General features: G+C 41.3%; 1 protein-coding gene across 1 annotated transcript; it reads left to right on the top strand.

Annotated features, from left to right (window-relative positions):
- The first annotated feature begins 570 nt into the window (after positions 1–570).
- On the top strand, positions 571–18,726 carry foxk2b (forkhead box K2b). The gene is made up of 9 exons (XM_057345662.1): positions 571–960; positions 11,415–11,606; positions 14,001–14,145; positions 14,412–14,558; positions 15,626–15,819; positions 15,924–16,114; positions 16,200–16,442; positions 16,807–17,019; positions 17,104–18,726. Exons 1-9 carry the CDS (start codon positions 689–691, stop codon positions 17,301–17,303), a joined length of 1,797 nt encoding a protein of 598 aa, XP_057201645.1. The 5' UTR covers positions 571–688; the 3' UTR covers positions 17,304–18,726.
- Positions 18,727–19,119: the final 393 nt, after the last annotated feature.

The following is a 19,119-nucleotide window of genomic DNA, read 5'->3' as shown; positions in this document are numbered from 1 at the left end:
AGGGCTGGGCAGACAACGGCTGAAACGGATGTAAACAAATATACATCATTGTGGATTATTTCGTTCAGAGACATATTTTCTACTATCCCAACACACACAAAAGCCAAGCAAGGACGAGGAATAGCAGTGCGAATACATGTGGAAAATACCAGAAACGTGGTGAGCTTTTGGTCTTGTTCAGGGTGTACAAAATCTGGCCATCGTGAGCACATTATATAATGTTATAATACATAAGCACTTTTATTTTCAAGCTTATTAAGAACCACCTGATTGTTTGGTGTTTCGCTATATTTGTGGGGAATTCTTTAAAACCCCACGAACCTGCACATCATTATACACTCAATCCAGCAAAATCCAGTCCACTGTTTACAAATTCACACACATGCGTGTTGAGGCACAGCGCAACCGACCTTCAATCCGTCGTCCCGCCACATCGTTCTCCTCATTGGTCAGTATCGAATGACCGCATTCCTGTATACATCTCTAATTGGTTATTCTGCCTGTCATTCACAGCGCCACCGTTCACGGCGCGCTCTGATTGGCTGCTCCCCCTTCCCTTTCTCTCTGTGGTGTATCGCGGCGGTGGGTCGAGTCGCCGCCGCTGCTGCTGGTGTCTCCGGTCGGGCACGTTTATCGCTTCATTCCCTCCGCGTTTTCCGTTCACATATCGAGCCGGTTCCGTGATAAGATGGCGGCGGTCGCCCGGTTGGAGGGTCGTGAGTTTGAGTACGTGATGAAGAAGCGCTCGGTGACGGTGGGTCGGAACTCGTCGCAGGGCTCCGTGGACGTGAGCATGGGCCACTCGAGCTTCATCTCCCGGCGGCACCTGGAGATCTTCACCGCTGCGGCGGACGACACGGGCGGCGGGGAATTTTACCTGCGCTGTCTCGGGAAAAACGGGGTGTTCGTGGACGGCGTGTTCCTGCGGCGGGGGGCGCCACCCCTGCAGCTGCCCCGGTTGTGAGTAATTATCTTTGTCATATTTATTTTCATAATCTTTACCACCATCATCATCACAATTGTTGTTGTTGTTGTTGTTGTGGTGGTGGTGGCGGCGCAGTACAAGAGCACGTGCTCGTGTATCTGCCCTTCTCTACTAGTTTATTGTTTCGCTTTCAGAACCCATGGGCTGTGTTTCAAACCGTAGTACGCTCCCTATCTAGGCATTCTTTTGAGGCGTCGTACACGTAATGCACGTGCCGCAGCAGTTTTTCAGGCGCCGTAGCTGCAGACTCGGGTGTACAGGGGTCTGCAGCATTTTAAGGGGGTCAAATGTGCATGCTGCAGCAGTTGTGGAGATATGATAGGCGTGTGCAGCAGCATATTGGGCCTCTGAAGAGCATACTGCCGTTTTGGGCATCATAGGAGCATGTTGCATTTTTATGTTGTCATAATTGCAGGCAGCATCATTTTGAGCATCACATGTGCGTGTTGCATCTGGTGCAAGTCGAATCTTAAAGGAACCAGAGGCGCGTACTGCAACAGTTTTGGACAGCATGGGGCATTTTAAGACGACATAATTACACGCAGCAGCACTTGTGGGCATCATAGGCGTGTACAGCATGATTTTGGGTGTTGTAAATGCATGCAGTGGTTTTGGGCATCATGAAGGCATGTTGTACAGCCGCAAATCTTTTGTTATTTGAGGTGCATGCCGCAGCAGATTTGGGCTTCACAGGTGTGCGCTGCAGCATTTCTCGGCATCACAGGTGAATGCAGCTGTTTTGGGGCATCTCACACGTGAGCATCATGTTTGTGCAGGTGCACACAGTTCATACGTGTTTTCAGCATTTCATGCGTGTCACATCGACAGAACACTTTTATTTAATATGTGTAGCTGGTTCTGTTGATGTGTGTGATCATGTTGACCTTTAGATTTTTCCATTTCTCCTTTAAAACCCTTAGCAAAGTTCCACTAGTGGGTGTTTTTCGTTGAGAGTCGGGTTGTTTTTTTTTGTTATAATCTGTTATTTTTGTAATTTTTCTGAATTAGCTTCAATTTAAAAACTGTAGTTTTTTAGCACAGCATAGAATCGCTGCGCCGTTCTCGACTGTAGTGCACACATACCACTGTGCTTATTTTAACAGGTGACCCACATACCTCAATATAATGTTAAAATCTGTTGCCTGCGTTGCTCTGTGATTTAATTGACAGCCATTTTAGATAATGTTAAAATACCCTTTTTAATATCAGCGAAATCGTTTTGATTTCTAGTTGATATGATAAAGTAAATATGATGTTTGGAGTACATATTTTAGACAGCAGGCTCGAGATTAAAGGGCATGATGTATAAACACTGCAGATGAACAAATTGGGCATTGAAATCGGCATACACAATTTTCCATGCACACATCGAGGTGAATAAATTCTGGAGATTTGTGCAAATTATTATACTTGCGTAGATGCAAGATATGTCGATTTATATTAGGGATGTGCGCTACGACTAATTCGACAGTCGTTTTAACGAAAGTTTTTTTAACCGACTAGTCTAAAACTAAGAATGGCCCAGAAGGCGGCCCCAAAACTTGATGTATATGTATTAGGGCTGGGCGATATATATCGCGATTCAGGCTAATTATACATGTCTAAATCGATTCTGAAATCGATTCGATGTTTTATGCACAGCTCTTCCGTGAACTACGGCTGTTTGATCAGTAGGAAGTACTGCTCGTCTGCTCGATCTAAAATCACTACGAGATTGAGTCGTTTATAACGTGTATTTGAAAAAGCAACACTCGTCTATCATCATTACTATAAATCGACTTTATTATCATGAAAATACCTGAAAAGGTTTGAAGAACAGCGATAGAATATGACCACAGGCATTTCCTGGAACTAATTGCTCTTCTTCGGTTTCCCATATTCTGAGTTTCTGCGCAAGAGCGCCCTCTGGCTTTAGGATGTGGCGGCATTTAACCGTAAGTCATTGAGAAACTGAGAGCATAAGAATCGTACGATATATTGCCAAGCCCTAATATGTATTAGGGGTGTCCTCGACTAAGGATTTACATAGTCGAATCAGAATAGTCACGTCTTGCATATAGTCGAATAAAAGTCGAAGCGCGTGCATGTGGGGACGACACCAGGTGGTTAACAAGGGTACAGCGCATCAAACATTAATTTACAGAATTTGTTTAGAACAGCTTACCTTAATAATAAATAAAAATTAAAAAACGAAATAAACGAGATTCAAGTCACAATGTGCAAAATAAATGCGTTTATGGAAAATGTCTGAAATGCAGGGTAACATATATTCAAAATAAAATCCACAAATAGTGAAATTAATGCTTCTAAAATCAGTGCGAGTTTGAGTCGCTTATAATGTGCATTTGAAAAAGCAAAGTTCAGTCTAAGTAACGACCTACAGTGTTTCCCACAGGATTTTGAGAGACTTGAGGCGCTCATGACGTCACACCCTGTCACATCACATCACGTCGTGTTTTGGTGTTGGCACTGGAAATCTGTTTCACTTCCACTAGTACTCTGTCACATTTCACTGTATTTTAATACAACTGAATGCTATTCTCACATATTATCTGTTCTGTTGTCAGACATGAAACGAGTATAAAATAGTGACTAAACACGACCCTTGTGTCTAATACAACCAGCTGTCACTTTAACTGCTGCTAAAATCCTGATTTATAAACACGACATCGTCTGACAAAATCACCAAACATCTACATTAAAGAGCTGCTATATGCGGTGATTTTGGCTATATTACTTATTTGCCTCATGCTGTTCAGGGTTTGTCCTGGCTCAAAATGAGGCAGAGGTGGTACCAACCTGATCTTGTAGACCTACTGTACCTTTAAGTGGCTTAACCAAACACTTTACATATTAAAACATTGTAAAAATTAGATGAAAATGACAATTATGAAGTTATATAAAATGTTACTTTGATTCAACCAAACAGAAATGTTTTTAAATCAAATAAAGCTTATTATGCTTTTCAACTAACTTTTCAGCCCACAATAGCCTACTAAATTAGATTTTTTTTTTTTTAGATTTTAGATTTTTTTTTAAATTAACCAGTCTTACTAAATGAGCAAAGCTCATTCACATCCTGCGTTCTCTTGTGGTTCACTGAGCTTTAAAGGATTCACTGATCTTTTATATTCGCTAGTGACTGAAAAGTTTCAGCAGTTTAAACAAATCGGCTCAAATGAGTGATTCTGATCGCAATGTGCATTCGTTCATTCTGACGCACTCGCTGTGTACACAGTAAAATGCTGAATCAACGAACCACCTGCACAGCTCAAAACATTACAATGATGTACGCCATGTTCATTTAAGAAAACCGTTTAAGAAATTGAATGTATTCGGATGCAAAACAAACAATATTCACCTGAACAGCCGCGAAACACAGTTAATACAGCTCCTAATATAGCTATTGTACTGCAACTCTTCAGCGCCTCACTGTGCTAATAACGAAGCATCGCCTCCTCTGCGGCGTAATGGAGCAGCAGCAGTTACAAATGACAGTCTGTTGAATACACGCAGTGTTTTTTGTGAAGACACCTGAAGTAATTTTGGCGAGAGTCTGAGGCGGCACAAAGTTTGACGGAGGCGACCGCCTCCAATTTCTCTATGCAGGAAAAACCCTGCTGTTGTTGCTCCTCTCATAAATGTGTTGCTGTATTATGAGCGCTTTTTTATTTTAAATGCGAGTGATGGTTTAATTGCAGATGGCACACAGACACGCACCGAACACATAGAGAAAGGGTGTGTGGGAAACTCTTCTAACCTTCCGTTAACCTTCCGGGGGAGCTGCACGCAACATGATAGAGAGGCGCCAAGCGTCAACACGCTGCTCACAACTGCAGCATGTTTAAACTGTTTTAAATAGTAAAATAAAAATGTAAAGGAGAATCATGAGAAATCTTTTCGTGGCGGCCAGTGTTGATAGTGTGGTGGGCCACCACGAATAAATGTATGCGAAACACTGGAACTATGTGCATTTACATAAGTGATCCTGCGCTGGGTCATAGCCAGACCTCGCGCTCATATGCGCCGGGGGTTTCAGTACCCAGCCCTAAAAATGTCCCATTTCTTTACATCATAAATAATATTTTTAGCGGCGCAGTGCGTGCCCGTCAGCTACGCCACTGCCCATATAACAAAAATGGCATGATCCCCATTGCATCGAATCTTCGACTATTCGGGGTCACCTCTAATATATTTAAGACATTTTAAAGTCTTAATGTATTCATCAAACTGTAGTATCCCGTATTTAATGTAGCTAAAACCAATATTTAACGTAGCATATGTGTTCCACTTTCCTTATGTTACATCCCAGTGGTTTGCTATAACATTATGAGGTTTGTTTTTATTTACGTGGCTGATCACTGACATAAGTTTGTGATGCCTTTCTTTCTTTTTTGCAAAGAATGTTGAACGACTATTATTCACATTATATAATGTTTTGTTTTGAAAAATATTTTTATTATTATTTTAATAAATTGATTGTACAAACTTATCGCGAAACCTTGGATGTGAAAATTAGCTGTTTTTCAAAAACAAACACTACTTTTTAAATGATCTTTTTAAAAATTTTAAATTCTGTTGTTTTTAAAATTGACAAGCACTTTTTAATACTTTCAATATTTAGATATTTGCAAAACCCAGTGACAAACATAAAAGGGAGACCAATAATAATGATTTATGGCAAAGAATAAAAATCACGAAATATGGAGATACAAGGTTTCGGAAGGAGAGCAGCGATATGATCATATCACATTTGTCTTCGACAGCTATGTTTGATAGTAAAAGTCATGTATTGGCAAACAAAAAATAATTTGTTTATAATGATAGCCGGTAGTCCGATCTGAATGAATCTTTAGTTAACCTACCCATGGTTTACTCAGTTTATAATGCTGATTATATGAACTAATTTATAAGAAAGTATTTCAGCATGAATGAGCTTTATTCATAATGTTTTACAAAAGTCGTAGTTCTATAAAGAGAAGAAGAGTCACAGCCGCACACTTGAATGAGTGTAAAATCAATCTGTTCTACCTGTGAGATGTGAAGTCCAGATGGTTTGTATAGATCGTAATAGGCAGCGAGACTGTCTGAGTTACAATATTGATCAAATGACTAAAGAGCGTTTCATTAGGGAATGATCTCTTTAGTCAGTGTTCTTTCAGCAGCACACAGACCGTCTGTTGCTGATGTTACACAAACACATCCATGTTGCATCTCTGGAATCTTTACTTTTATTCTGTGGATTAGATTTAAACATGGTAATATGTGTAAGGCTCTCACGATTATGAAATTTGGCTGACAAATAATTGTCAAATTAACCATTGCGATTATGAATATTATTGTCTGTTTTGTGGCTTTGGCCATTGTGACGATTAATTGTCTGCTTTGGCGATTGTGACGATTGATTGTCTGTTTTAGAGCTTTGGCATTTTAATTCTCATACATTTTTGATTTGGCTTTGAAATGACCATATTGTTCCGAATAGAAGACTGTGTCGTTTTTCTTGGAAATACATTTGAAAAAAATGGGGTCATCATATATTAAAGGTGTGGGCTTTTACCTGTCAATAATACAACCGCTAAATACTTGTAAATTGAGTAAATTGATCAGGGGTGAATTGAAGCCACCCTTAAAATGCTTTTTTCCTTACGTGCAAGATTACAATAAAAGTTTACTTCTGTTAATAAAATTTTGGTAGGCTGGTTTTCACACTGAGATTATCTTAAATAATGTGAAATAACACTGCAGGTTATTTTTATGGTATAGGCCAGGGGTCACCAACTAGCGGACTCTGGTCCGAATGCGAACCGCGAGATGCGTCCGTCCGGACCTCAAAGCCTTTTGACGTAATAAATAAATGAACGCCTAACATTATTTTCTAATGCAATCAAATTTATAGCAGGCACATCAAGGTCAGCTCAGTAGCAGTTTGGGTACTACGGCGCCACAGACAGTTAACATATGCGCACTGTTGCTACATTCAGACGTCGATGAGTGAAGAGAGCCGAGACAGACTCGCTGCACAGCGCACAGACAGATGTAACTGTCAGTGACTGAAAATTAAAACAATGTCCTTTTCAAAAGTTAGAAAAGTTGATGCTGAAAACCATGTTTTCCGAGATGAATGGGTCGAGAGATTTGCATTTGTTGTTCCTGCATCGACATGCACGAAACCGGTTTGTCTCATTTGCTCGGAGTCTGTTGCGGTTGTCAAAAGTGGAAACCTTAAATGTCATTATGAAACTAGACGTAGACACTTTGAAGAAACTTACCCGCAGCGGTCCGAGGTGAGGACACGGAAAATATATGAGCTCAAAGCCCAGTAGAAGCGATCTACACGGGTCCTCCCTCACTCACTTACCGCCCAACAACGAGCATATGAATGTTCACTAAGAATACAGTGGATGTTAGGAAAACACAACAAGCCCTTTAATGATGGGGAAATAGTAAAAGAGTGCTGGAGGCTGCGTGTGAAACACTTTTAGAAGGAAAATAAAGAAGGGGCGTGTTCCTGTTGCGTAGTAGTGTGTTTTGTTGTCGATTTCAAATAACAACAATAGTTTTCAGAAATCGATTACCCTGCCTTTACCTGCAGGTAGTTTTGTCAGATTTATTTTGTCAAACATTGTTTAATAGTATCAGAGAATCTCATCTGTAGGTGCCCACATGCTGGATGTTATGCTGTAGAGGACACGGAGCTACTGATGTAACGATTACCCGTCCAGTATCAAACATAGTTATCAAGAGTAGAACGTAGATGCAACATGAAACGTGGGTTTTGTTCATTTATGTCAGGAGAGGAAATCAGGAGTCAGGAGTATTGACATTCGGTACACAATTGTATTTATTCACGTCTGCTCCTGTGAGTTTGTGATGACAGTGGTTCACTAATAAGGACTTTAATCCAAAAATGTTGACATTTGTGGAAATGTAGATATACTGACATATGTTTACTTCATATTTCTTTATACAGACCCATCATTTCTATTCATTTTCCATTAAATTATTTGATATGATGAGTTTGAAACTCCATTCAGCTTGTTTATTCTGCTGTGAGCTCTGTTATGAGCGCAGATGCCATGCCGCTTTCTCCTGGGTCCTAAAGTACAACCGATTTCTCACAACACGCGCAGACAAATGATTTGCTGAATTGCGTTGTGTTTATATGAAAATCTGATTCACTCACTTAAGGTTGTGTTTAATCTGAACTAGGAAACTTTTACCTCATGCCCCCCATGGATCAGTAGGAAATGCTGCTCGATCTAAAAGCAGTGCGAGTTTGAGTCGCTTATAATGTGCATTTGAAAAAGCAACAACCGTCAAACATGATCATTATAAACATACTTTATTATCATAAAAATACCTGATGAGGCTTGAGTAACGGTGATAAAAAGATGTCCGTAGGCATTTCCTAGATTCTAGACTGCGTTATGGTCTTCTTCTGCAGTGCGTATTTGGAGTTTCCGCACGAGAGCGCCCTCTGGCTTTGGGATGCAGCAGCATTTTCCTGTACTTCACTCAAAAGCTGTGCATCAATCACCTGATATTTATCGTCGGTTTATCGCCCTACGTTCAAGGAAAGTCGGATTCATGTAAAACACTGAATTTCGTTTCTGTCTTCATCACGTCTCAACAGCTGCTGTATGTCTGTGTTGGAAAACTCATTTTTTTCTGTTGAAAGAGCGTGAGGTTTGGCACGGTTCTGGCTGACACGTTAAATTGGTTCTTACAGACGGGAGGCTGAACACACACAACGCTCAAGTTTTCTCAGTATTATTAGTATGTTTGAGAGAAACTGTGTGTGTTTCTGTATTACCGTGGGTTTTTTGGACACTATTATGATGAAAATGTCATGTTGTATCTTGGAGTACCGTGTAGGTACCATAGTGTTGTCTTGTGTTGTGCGAGTAAGTAGATGTGCAGAAACACGTCTGCTCAGATCACACACACCACCCACAGAGAGGAATGTGAGGGCTTGAGATCCAAACATTCCTGTTTAAAGACCTTCTCATGGTTGCCGTGATGGACTTGTGCTCATTGTCTGTTAGAGAAAAGCAACACGAAGACACAAAAATGTTCATGAACAAAGGTTTATTAATAGATATCAGGTGTAGAAAATGGTGTCTGATGCATGTTTATATAAATCATGAAAGTAAATGACTGAAGTTTTTTTTGTCGCACAAACAGTCTTTGTTTATTGAACAGACTCGAGACCTTGCCATTAATCAGCCCCTTTAATATGTAAATGAGGTGTGTTGTGATTGGCTGACCTCCACATACCAGTGTTGTTTATCAGGGCCAAACTGTTAAATAAATGTGGTGATATGTAAACGTGTCGTGGGATGAACAAACAGCTTGTACAGCTTACAGTGATGAACATGATCGAGTTGATTTCAGTAAGTTTAGTTTCAGTAAACGTTTACAGTGAAGCTCAGATCTGTCAAATCTTATATTTTCACAGAGCGAGAGAGATGATGTTTTCAAGGATATGAGCTCAAGGAAAAGTCACATGCGTTCATTCATATTTAGGGATGTATCGATTCACCGTGAGCCAGTCAAAAAACGATTATAACACGCGATGATTCAAGTCGGTTGGGACGTTAAAAGAATCATCGCAGTACATGTTTTGAACAGCAGGGGACGCTGTTTTTTCTGCAAACTTGATAAACGTAAACATGCTGATATTACTTTAAAAAGTTAAAGATAGGAAAAGCACAAAGTCTTAGTTTGTTTATGTTAAAGAGACTTTTGCATCATTCATTTTTTATTTGATTTGGAATTTGTTTTAAAACGCAATTTAGTTTTGTTATTTGACATAAAAGATATTTTTATTTTACAAAGAATTGTGTAGCATTAGAGAAATAATAAAAGAGCAGTTGCTCATTTTGCCTCAACTCATTCTGTTAAAAAATCGGGAATAAAATCGCATCGTGAGCTAAGTGAATCGTTACATCCCTGTTCATAACCGATGCTGAACGAAGATTCAGTTCAGACACAATGCTGAATATCCCTTCTTACGTTAGCTTATCTCAAACACGTGGACATTTTACTTTTGTTATAGTGTACTAAAAGACAACATTTACCATTTACAGGTCATACATTAGTTCATGTTATTCCAAACATCTTTGCTGTACTTGAAAAACGTGAGTTTGCATCCTTCTAAGTTTGTATGGTCGAATGAGATGGCTTTTTGAGATTGGCTCATGATGTTGGCAGGTAATCGGGTTTGTGTTTATCGCCAGATGCCCTACACATGTTGTTTGTTGCTGAACAGTGGGAAAATAAAGAGAGAATGAAGTCATTCTTTTGAATTTGTTAGAAAATAAACATGCAGGGACTTTCCTACGCGTGTCCCACTGCATTCTGGGATAATTGTGGTGTGTATGTCTGCGGGGTCCGGAGTAAAGTTTACAACAAATCCTGACACAAAAACCACAAGCAACCTTATCTGCTAAAACCATTTCAACCTTTTTCCTGTTGTCCGGTGGTTATCAAGTATCATGGAAAACGATTGAATTTCTGTTTTATTGTATAGCAGCAAATGATGACGTTAAAAGCACTTCTGGAGAAGCGTTTTAATTCAATTGAATTTGCAGTGTTTGTTTAAATGAAATGCTTTATAGATTGGCCGGTTTCGCTGATATTGAAATGAATTATTGAGATGAAATCAGTAAACCGTCAATAATATTAAAGCTGCAATCTGTAACTTTTTTTGGTCCAAAATAAATAAAATTTGTCTCCTTACCTCAATTCACAAGTGTAAACTACTAATTGTAATTTTTTGAAAGTTAATAGATGAAGTTATTTTATATTGCAGATTCAATGACACAAATATGTTTCCATAAGACGATTAAATAGGCCCTATGTTGAAATCAATGTTTTTGAGTTCGTGTCTTGACTAACGGTTACACGGTTTTCTCAGTTGTGTTGTTTTGGAAGAGACGTCTCGTGTACTCCTGGGACGGTTCTTGTTAGACGGGATATTAGTTCATCAAGGGATGAGTAATTTTAGCATCGCCTGGAGAACAGAAGCTTTACACGAGCCTTGCGTCTCTACACGCTGTCCCATGAGTCTTACAACCACTCTCATCTCTGTCTTAATATAACGCTTGTTTGAAACGCATTACGTCTGTTTAAATGCACAATGTAATTTGGGTCAAAGTTTTTTTATCCGTGTGAGTTTAGCATGTGAATGTGAAACTGCATCTGCTCAGATGTTCAGTCTATACACGCACAACCTTGAATGACGGGTTATTAGCAGATCGTGAATCCCCTGCTAACGGTAATGTCAGGCCCCCGCCCTCATGTTTCGGAGGTGCGTTGCTTTGTTCACCCTCAGATCTCACTCTTGCCTTCATGTCGGTGTTCGTGTCTGTGCACGTTGGATTGTATCTGTAAGTGTTGACATGCCAATGTGTCTTTCTCACAGGTGCACGTTTCGCTTTCCCAGCACCAATATAAAGATCACGTTCACCGCGCTGGCCAGCGTCAAGCGTGAGAAGACCGAACCTGAATCTCCAGTGAAAGCCGTTCAACCACAGATCTCTCCTCTCACCATCAACATACCAGACAACATCGCCCATCTCATGAGCCCCCTGCCCTCGCCCACCGGCACCATCAGGTACACACACACACATCTGACCCGTTTATGAAGCGTTTCAGATCAGATACGACTATCCAGGTGCACTGTTCTTTAAAGGAGTAGATCGCTTCAAAATTTGCCCCCATTGACTTTCCATAGTAGGAATAAAAATTACTATTGAAAGTGAACGGGGGGGATTTTGAGGTAATCTACTCCTTTAAACGTTTAGGCTCACTTGACTGAAATGTTTTTCATGATTTTAAAAACACATTTAATCTGAACGCTAGGGCTGGGTTTTGATACCATTTTGGCGATTCAATTCTTTTTGATATAGTTTCAATTCGATTAGTTATCAGTATTTCATTTAAAGCAGCTCTAGATAACTTTTGCTTATGGTTCCCCCATGTGGCTGATAAGCGCAATCGATCTGATATCAGTGTCGTAAATACTGTCGCTGTATAAATTTCCCTGTGGGCAGCACAATGCACGTGAATTTATTGACTAAGCAGAAACCGCTGTTACATCATGTCACTTCGTAAACTGTGCATGTACTAAAGCACTCTTTTGGCTCCAGCGGGCTATACTACTGGGCTATACTAATAGCTCAAACTAGATTCTGAGGTAGCAGCTGGTTGTTAGCCGTTAGCACATAGCGTGCTAGCTACATAGCAGCTAACGTTAGCTACGTAACACATTTGCAGTCACCCAAAACACAACGCATGGACGTGAATGTGTTTAGTAACCAACGCAAATAAGTTATATATTCGGAAAGACACTCGAGACCAGGCATTGTGCTTTGTGTAATAGGTGCAATCACTAACTTACACTCAACTCGCTGTGGGAATAGTGCCTAGCATAGTAACTAAAGATACCGATAACATTAGTCTACGTGCATGAACTGAGGGATCGTAAAACGTGAAGTATGCAGTAAAGCAGGTGATGGGCGGGGCTTGTGAACCTACCCGCACACCAAAGTTACAAGTGTGATTTCAGCCGATAGAGGGCTGCTTAGGTAGCAGCGGCAGTAAAATTCGTCCAGTTAAGAGTTGTCCTAGCACTAAAATAATTTTAGAAAGATTATTTTAAGGTCGAAAAACTCTCTAGTGTTGCTTTAAAATATTAGTTTTGCAGACATGGAATTCATATTTACATATATATATATAGGCTGGTAACTGAAACCCCCCTACTCGGATAAATTAATGAAGTACACATTCACATTAATAGTATAGCCCACACACTTGTTTTAAATTACTTTTTACTTTAACTTTGAGTAACCTAACATTGCTGTATAAAATAAAACATTGTAATTGTGCAACATTGCAATCATGAACAACTTGAAACATGTTTAAAGGGATGAAAATTCCCAAAAATGAAAATTCTGTCATCATTTACTCACCCTCAGGTCGTTACAAACCTATATAAATAATAATGTTAAACACACAGAAAGATATTTGTAAGAATGTTGGCAATTTCAGTTCTGTGACATCATCCACTTCCATAGTAGGAAAAAAACATTGTATATTTTGTTGTTCTGTTGAACACAAAGTGAGATATTTTGAAGAATTTAAAAACACAAACCGTTCTGGGGCACCTTTGACTACCATTTAATTTTTCCTACTATGGGAGTCAATGATGTCACAGAATTGAAAACTGCTAACATTCTTCCAAATATCTTTCTCTGTGTTCACCAGAACAAAGTAATTTATACAGGTATGAAGTGACACGAGGGTGAGCAAATGATGACAGAATTTTCATTTTTGGGGGAACTATCGCTTTAAGAAATAAAAATTCAACTTGAATAATAGCGCCATCCTCTGGACGAGAGGAGAAATACAGAGAATATTTCCCGAGGCACATGCATTAAGAATCTTCCCAAATGTTGTTTCTTTAAATAGAAGATTGATTAAAATCGAATGTTCAGTATTTTTTACCCAGCCCTACTGAACGCATCTGAAATAAGCCATATGGAAGAAAACATACTAACATACTAATTTATTTTTTACAAACCAAACAAGTTTTTGAAATGGATGACTAGGATGCAATACGTCCAAAACAGATGTGAAAGTATCTCCGAGTGAGACCTCAAGAAGTTTGAAAAAATGACAAGGAATCATTTCTAAGGGTCAATCACATGTCCGTATAAGTGATATATGCGAATATGCTAATTAGTGCATGACGTCATTGATCAACATTTAGCCGCTCGCCTAGCGGGTTTTTTAGCCGCCTTTCATTGAAAACAGTTGCCTAACTATGGCCTTAAAATAACTTTTTAACAGGAAGGTTTTCCGGTGTTCAAGTTCAGTTGTGAATGATCACTGCAGCTGTGTCTCTATTGAGAGGTTTAATTGAGTTTCCGGCCATTCACGCGAAATGACACTTCCGTCTCTCTCTCTGCGTGGATGCTCATGTTTTTCTCTCGTGTTCCTCCACCAGCGCTGCTAACTCGTGCCCGTCCAGTCCGCGGGGTGCGGGCTCCTCTGGGTACAGGATGGGTCGGATCGTGCCCGATCTGCACCTCATGAATGAAAACTCTCATTCTGAGAATGACAAAGAGGCCTCTGAAGGAGACAGCCCGAAGGTACCGAAGCCACGCTCTCTGTTTATCTCACGAGAAGCGTTCGAGCCGCTGCATTACCTCACGCCACCACTAGAGGGCGATGAGGGTCAAGCGATGCAGACGCTAAAACGAAAAACGTTTCACTCCCCTTTGTGTGGAGTTTGAATAAATATGCGTGATGTATTAAAGGAGCAGTTCCCTTCTACCTTTCCATAGTAGGTATAAGAATTACTATTGAAAGTGAATGGGGGGCAATTTTGAAGTAAACTGCTTTTCTCTCTCTGCAGGACGACTCCAAACCTCCGTACTCATACGCTCAGCTGATCGTTCAGGCCATCACGCTGGCGCAGGACAAACAGTTAACACTAAATGGCATCTACACACACATCACCAAGAATTACCCGTACTACAGGACAGCAGATAAGGGCTGGCAGGTCAGTATCACTGATCTCAGGTCAGTCCTCACGGCTGATCTCTGAATGTTTGAGTGGACAGATCTACAGTGATGTCTTTGAGTTAGTTGGAGAGGCTCTTTCTGTGCTGGTGAGGTGTTCTGAGCTTAATTTAGCTCACGCTTTATAGCGGCTAGAAAGCATTTCTCACACTGAGGAAGAGACGACGACTTCCCGTAGAAACACTGCTATTTGTGTTACCAACACCACACTCATGGTTTTTCGTTTCCCAGACACTCGCTCTTCAAATATATGTGTGTATGTACAGCATTGCTCTGCAATGAATGACTCGCTCTCTAGTTGTTCCGTACCTGTATACGTTTTTTTGTTTGGTTGAACACAGAGAAAGATATTCGGACGAATGCTTGTAAAAAAACAGTTCTTGGACCCCATTGACAAGGAAAAATGACAGTGGTATTCAAAAGTGCCCCAGAGCGGTTTACATTCTTCAAAATATCTTCTTTTGTGTTCAAGTATTTTTTCCTAATGTGGTAGTCTATGGGTCCCAGAACTGTTTGGTTACAAGCATTCTTCCAAATATCTTTCTCCGTGTTCGTCACAACAAAGATGTTTATACTGATTTGAAAGAACTCGAGTAAACGATGACAGAATTTTTGTTTTTGGGCGATCTGTCCCTTTAAACATAAGCGACATGACATATTTTCTCAGACGCAAGAAAGCCGATGTTAAGATTCGTTTTGCATTTTCGTTGTCCATATCTGCAAATCGATATCAATTTAAAATGATGTTTGTGGAGAGTTTGGGTTGTTATTTATATTGGTGCATGTAAATAAACGACCTTTTTTCTGCCTTTTTAATACTTGTTTTGTTCAAAAACTATAAAAATGTGCCCAAATGATTTGTAATTAAAAATGAAACTTTTTTTTGTACTCTTACGTCCTACGTTTGATTTTCAGTCGACACCATGGTCTGGGATGTTTCGGGTTTAAGCTGAAGGTTATTTTCATCACGAGGCTGTTATCAGCAGTAAGACCGAAGGATTGTGTGACTGACTGTCCATGTGTTCTGGTCCATTTGTTTTGTTTCAGAATTCGATCCGTCATAACCTGTCCCTGAACCGGTACTTCATCAAAGTCGCCCGCTCTCAAGAAGAGCCAGGCAAGGGTTCATTCTGGAGGATAGACCCCTCGTCCGAGAGCAAACTGGTGGAGCAGGCGTTCCGGAAACGCAGGCCGCGGGGAGTGCCCTGCTTCAGGACCCCGCTGGGACCCCTCTCATCCAGGTGAGATCCTAACACTGACCTTTCCAAAGTCACGGCAATGCATATCAGTCCATTTGTGGTCATATTTTATATTCAGGTTATAATTTGTTGATTTTTAACAACAGGAGCGCTCCTGCATCACCCAATCACTCTGGGGTCCTCTCCGCCCACTCCAGTGGTGTTCAGACCCCCGACAGCCTATCACGGGAAGGCTCACCTGTTCCTATAGAGCCGGAGCCCGCCCTGGCCTCTGTTGCTGCCATCCAACCAAAACTAGCTGTGATTCAAGAGGCCCATTTCACTCCCAACTCTGCTGGTACACACAAACAACACAACAATCAATCGTTTAAATTTGCATATTTGTGTTTTTTTTGTATTTGACTCTGTTTTTTCTGTCTCAGCTTCTTCCATCAGCAGTCAACCGGTTCTGATCGCCGTCCAGCGCCCGTTAACTCAGACCATGAAACCCGTCACGTACGCCCTGGCCACGCCGGTCACATCCGCCACGTCTGCGCAGACGCTGATGCAGACGGTGCACGTGGTACATCAGATCCCAACTATGACGGTCAGCACCATCAGCGGCAACCTGCAGCCGGCCATCAAAACAGAGCCGCAAGAGAACGGAAAACCAGAGGAGGTTAAAGGTGAGCGGTCACGCTAGCAACTCGGGGTTGGAGGGGCTTAGTGGGTAAAGATATGAGCTGGGAACTGAAAGGTTGTTGGTTTGAGTCCCACGCACGCCACATGAACCCAGAGATTTTTCAAGATGGACGCAGATTTGTGTAAACTAAATTCTGACATCAAACAGCGAGTTTTTAGTAACCTGAGTCAATTACAAAGCATTTTATGTGCTAAATATAATCTAATTATAAGGGTGTTCTAATTTCATTTTTTAAATTAATTTCTACAAAATTGAAATTTATTGTCATGGCTTATTTTCCTATAAATGTCACTCTGTATAAAGCATTTAGATTTTTTTTAAATCGATGCGTTTTCTTTCTCTTTTAGTGAAGGTAGAGCCACTTCCCACCATCACTCGAGCCTCCATCGGCTCGGCCAATAGAATCATTCAGACCAGCTCCGTGGCCACGCCCCTCCAGACGGTTACCATATTGCAGCAAGCCCCACTGGGCCAGCACCAACTGCCAATCAAAACCATCACCCAAAACGGCACTCATGTGATGCCCATCGCCACGGCGATACAGAGTCAGGCCAGCTCAGGTATTCCTGCACACGCCCGGTTACTTGAACTGTTTTAAATGTCACGCGTGTCGTCGTAACTCTCTCATCTTTCTCTCTCAGTAGTGTCAAGTCCATTACACCTGTTGGCCGCTCACGCCTCCGCGTCCGCCTCCCTGCCAACCAAGCGTCAGAACGGGGAAAAGGCGAGCGAACCGCCCGAGAGCAAACGATTGAAAATGGAGGAAGAACAGAAAGCGATCTCCGACCCGAAGGGAAACGCAGCGGAGACGGACTCCGCCCACCAGCGCTCCGGCCACGATTAGTTCATCGTTCAACAACGCCGCCGTCTCCACCTGCCACGTGTTTCTCACTTTTTATTGTGTTTCTGCCCTTACACTTTTTATTCCGCGCGGCTCGCAGTGCCAAACCCGAAGCTTTTACATCGGACGACCGTCATCACCCCTTCAAAGCTATCGCATCGCAAAACCACTTCAAAACTCTGTCTGGAATATCATCTTTTACACGCAGACCTCCTTCGTGCAGCTGCCCGCTTTTCCGTTTTGTTACTCGAGAGCCAGATCCAACAAAACGACAGAGCAACTGCCATCCGGTCGTAACATCGGCTGTTTTATCACACCCTGCAGACGTCAGCTCGCGGAAGCATCCGATTGGCTCGGATTCTGGGTCATGAAGTTTGTTTTATTAGCAAAGCACGCGTGGTCCTGGAGGAGTTGTGATGTGTGATTCCCTCCAGGAGCGATCCACCCCTGCGCCAATTCCACACCCAGAATATTGTAGCTCGGACGTTTCCAGGAGCTTCGTGGCCCGCGTGTTGTTTACACCAGATGGATTTCCTCGCGCCGGCGGAGGAACACGGGCTCAAATCCAACATTCCACACTGCGGCCAGGAAGATATCTCGGACTGGAGCGGTTTTATGCAACGACGCACCAGGAACAGGTCTTTGGCACCCCGGCGTGAGTGTGTGCCGTGTTTTTGTAGTAGTGCGTGTTAGGGCTGTGTGTGGAGACCTGTCTCGGCCAAAGGGAACAAAATCAAAACTCTTTTCGAATATTCGCAAACTTTCGGCAGCTAGACCATCGACATCGACCCCCTCACCGCCACCAACTCCTGCAGCCGCCGTAGTGGATCTATATGCAGTATTTCCTCGTTCATGCGTGAAGCATTAGGATCTGGACGTGTTTGCAGTATAGAGACGTTTTAAAAAGTAACAATACCAATAATTCTATATAAATATATAAGTGACATACAGGCAGAAACGTTGTCTCTCTTCTTCTTTTGTAAGATGAAAACCAAGTGTCAATGGAGTATTTCCTTTGTTTTTCGTTTTCGAGTCGGTCTTTTTTACGCGCACATATTTTCATACTCTCACGGATAAAAGAGATGACGTGTCGTTTTCGTGTGTAGCTGAGCATGATGAACAGTACCTGAGCCGTCGATTAAACATGTCAACCAAAAGAGAAAAAAAAAAGAAAACGAAGAGAGAACCTGCTTTGAACCAGACCAGAGCTGCACTTGATTCAACTGTTATTTGTTTCGTTTCGTCTCGGTTTCGTTTACTTTTGTTTGGAGGCTGTTGTTGTGGTGGAGGCCGACTCTGTTCAGACCTGCGCGTCTGTTGACAGATTCCATGTGTTTCAAACAAAAGCATAAAAACAAGATTGATGTTTGTTCTGCTTCAGTGGGTAAATGCTTTTTTGTTTTTTTATAAATTAATTTAAACCTTACATCCTCGGCTGTCTCGTCTTTTCCTTGACGCTTTCATTTCAACTCATGTGTGCTTTACATTTAGACCTCAGATGCACGCTACTGTTTAAAAACACAGATTTATCATCGAGTTCACTTAAAGTTTGAATCAGAATTGAGTTTTGAGCAGTTAAAATGTCCTAATTTTCCAATAATCTGGTTATAGTCCCATACAAACACATGCTCCAAAAGCATGGTTTTAAGATCACAGGCCGCTTTGGCATTTTGTGTAATCTGATTCATCTCCTCAATTTGTAAAACGTGATTGTTTTACGTTTTTCATGTGCTGTAGTTCCTCGCAGATCCTTTAGGTGGCGGTGTTGTGTAAGCAACTTCTGAAATGGTTTCGTGTAGGAAAGAGGTACATTTGACGT

Source organism: Triplophysa rosa, linkage group LG11 (genome assembly GCF_024868665.1).
Source record: "Triplophysa rosa linkage group LG11, Trosa_1v2, whole genome shotgun sequence".
In the NCBI taxonomy this organism is placed as follows: Eukaryota; Metazoa; Chordata; class Actinopteri; order Cypriniformes; family Nemacheilidae; genus Triplophysa; species Triplophysa rosa.
The sequence above is the reverse complement of the archived record's forward strand: the minus strand, read 5'-3'. Positions and strand labels throughout refer to the sequence as shown.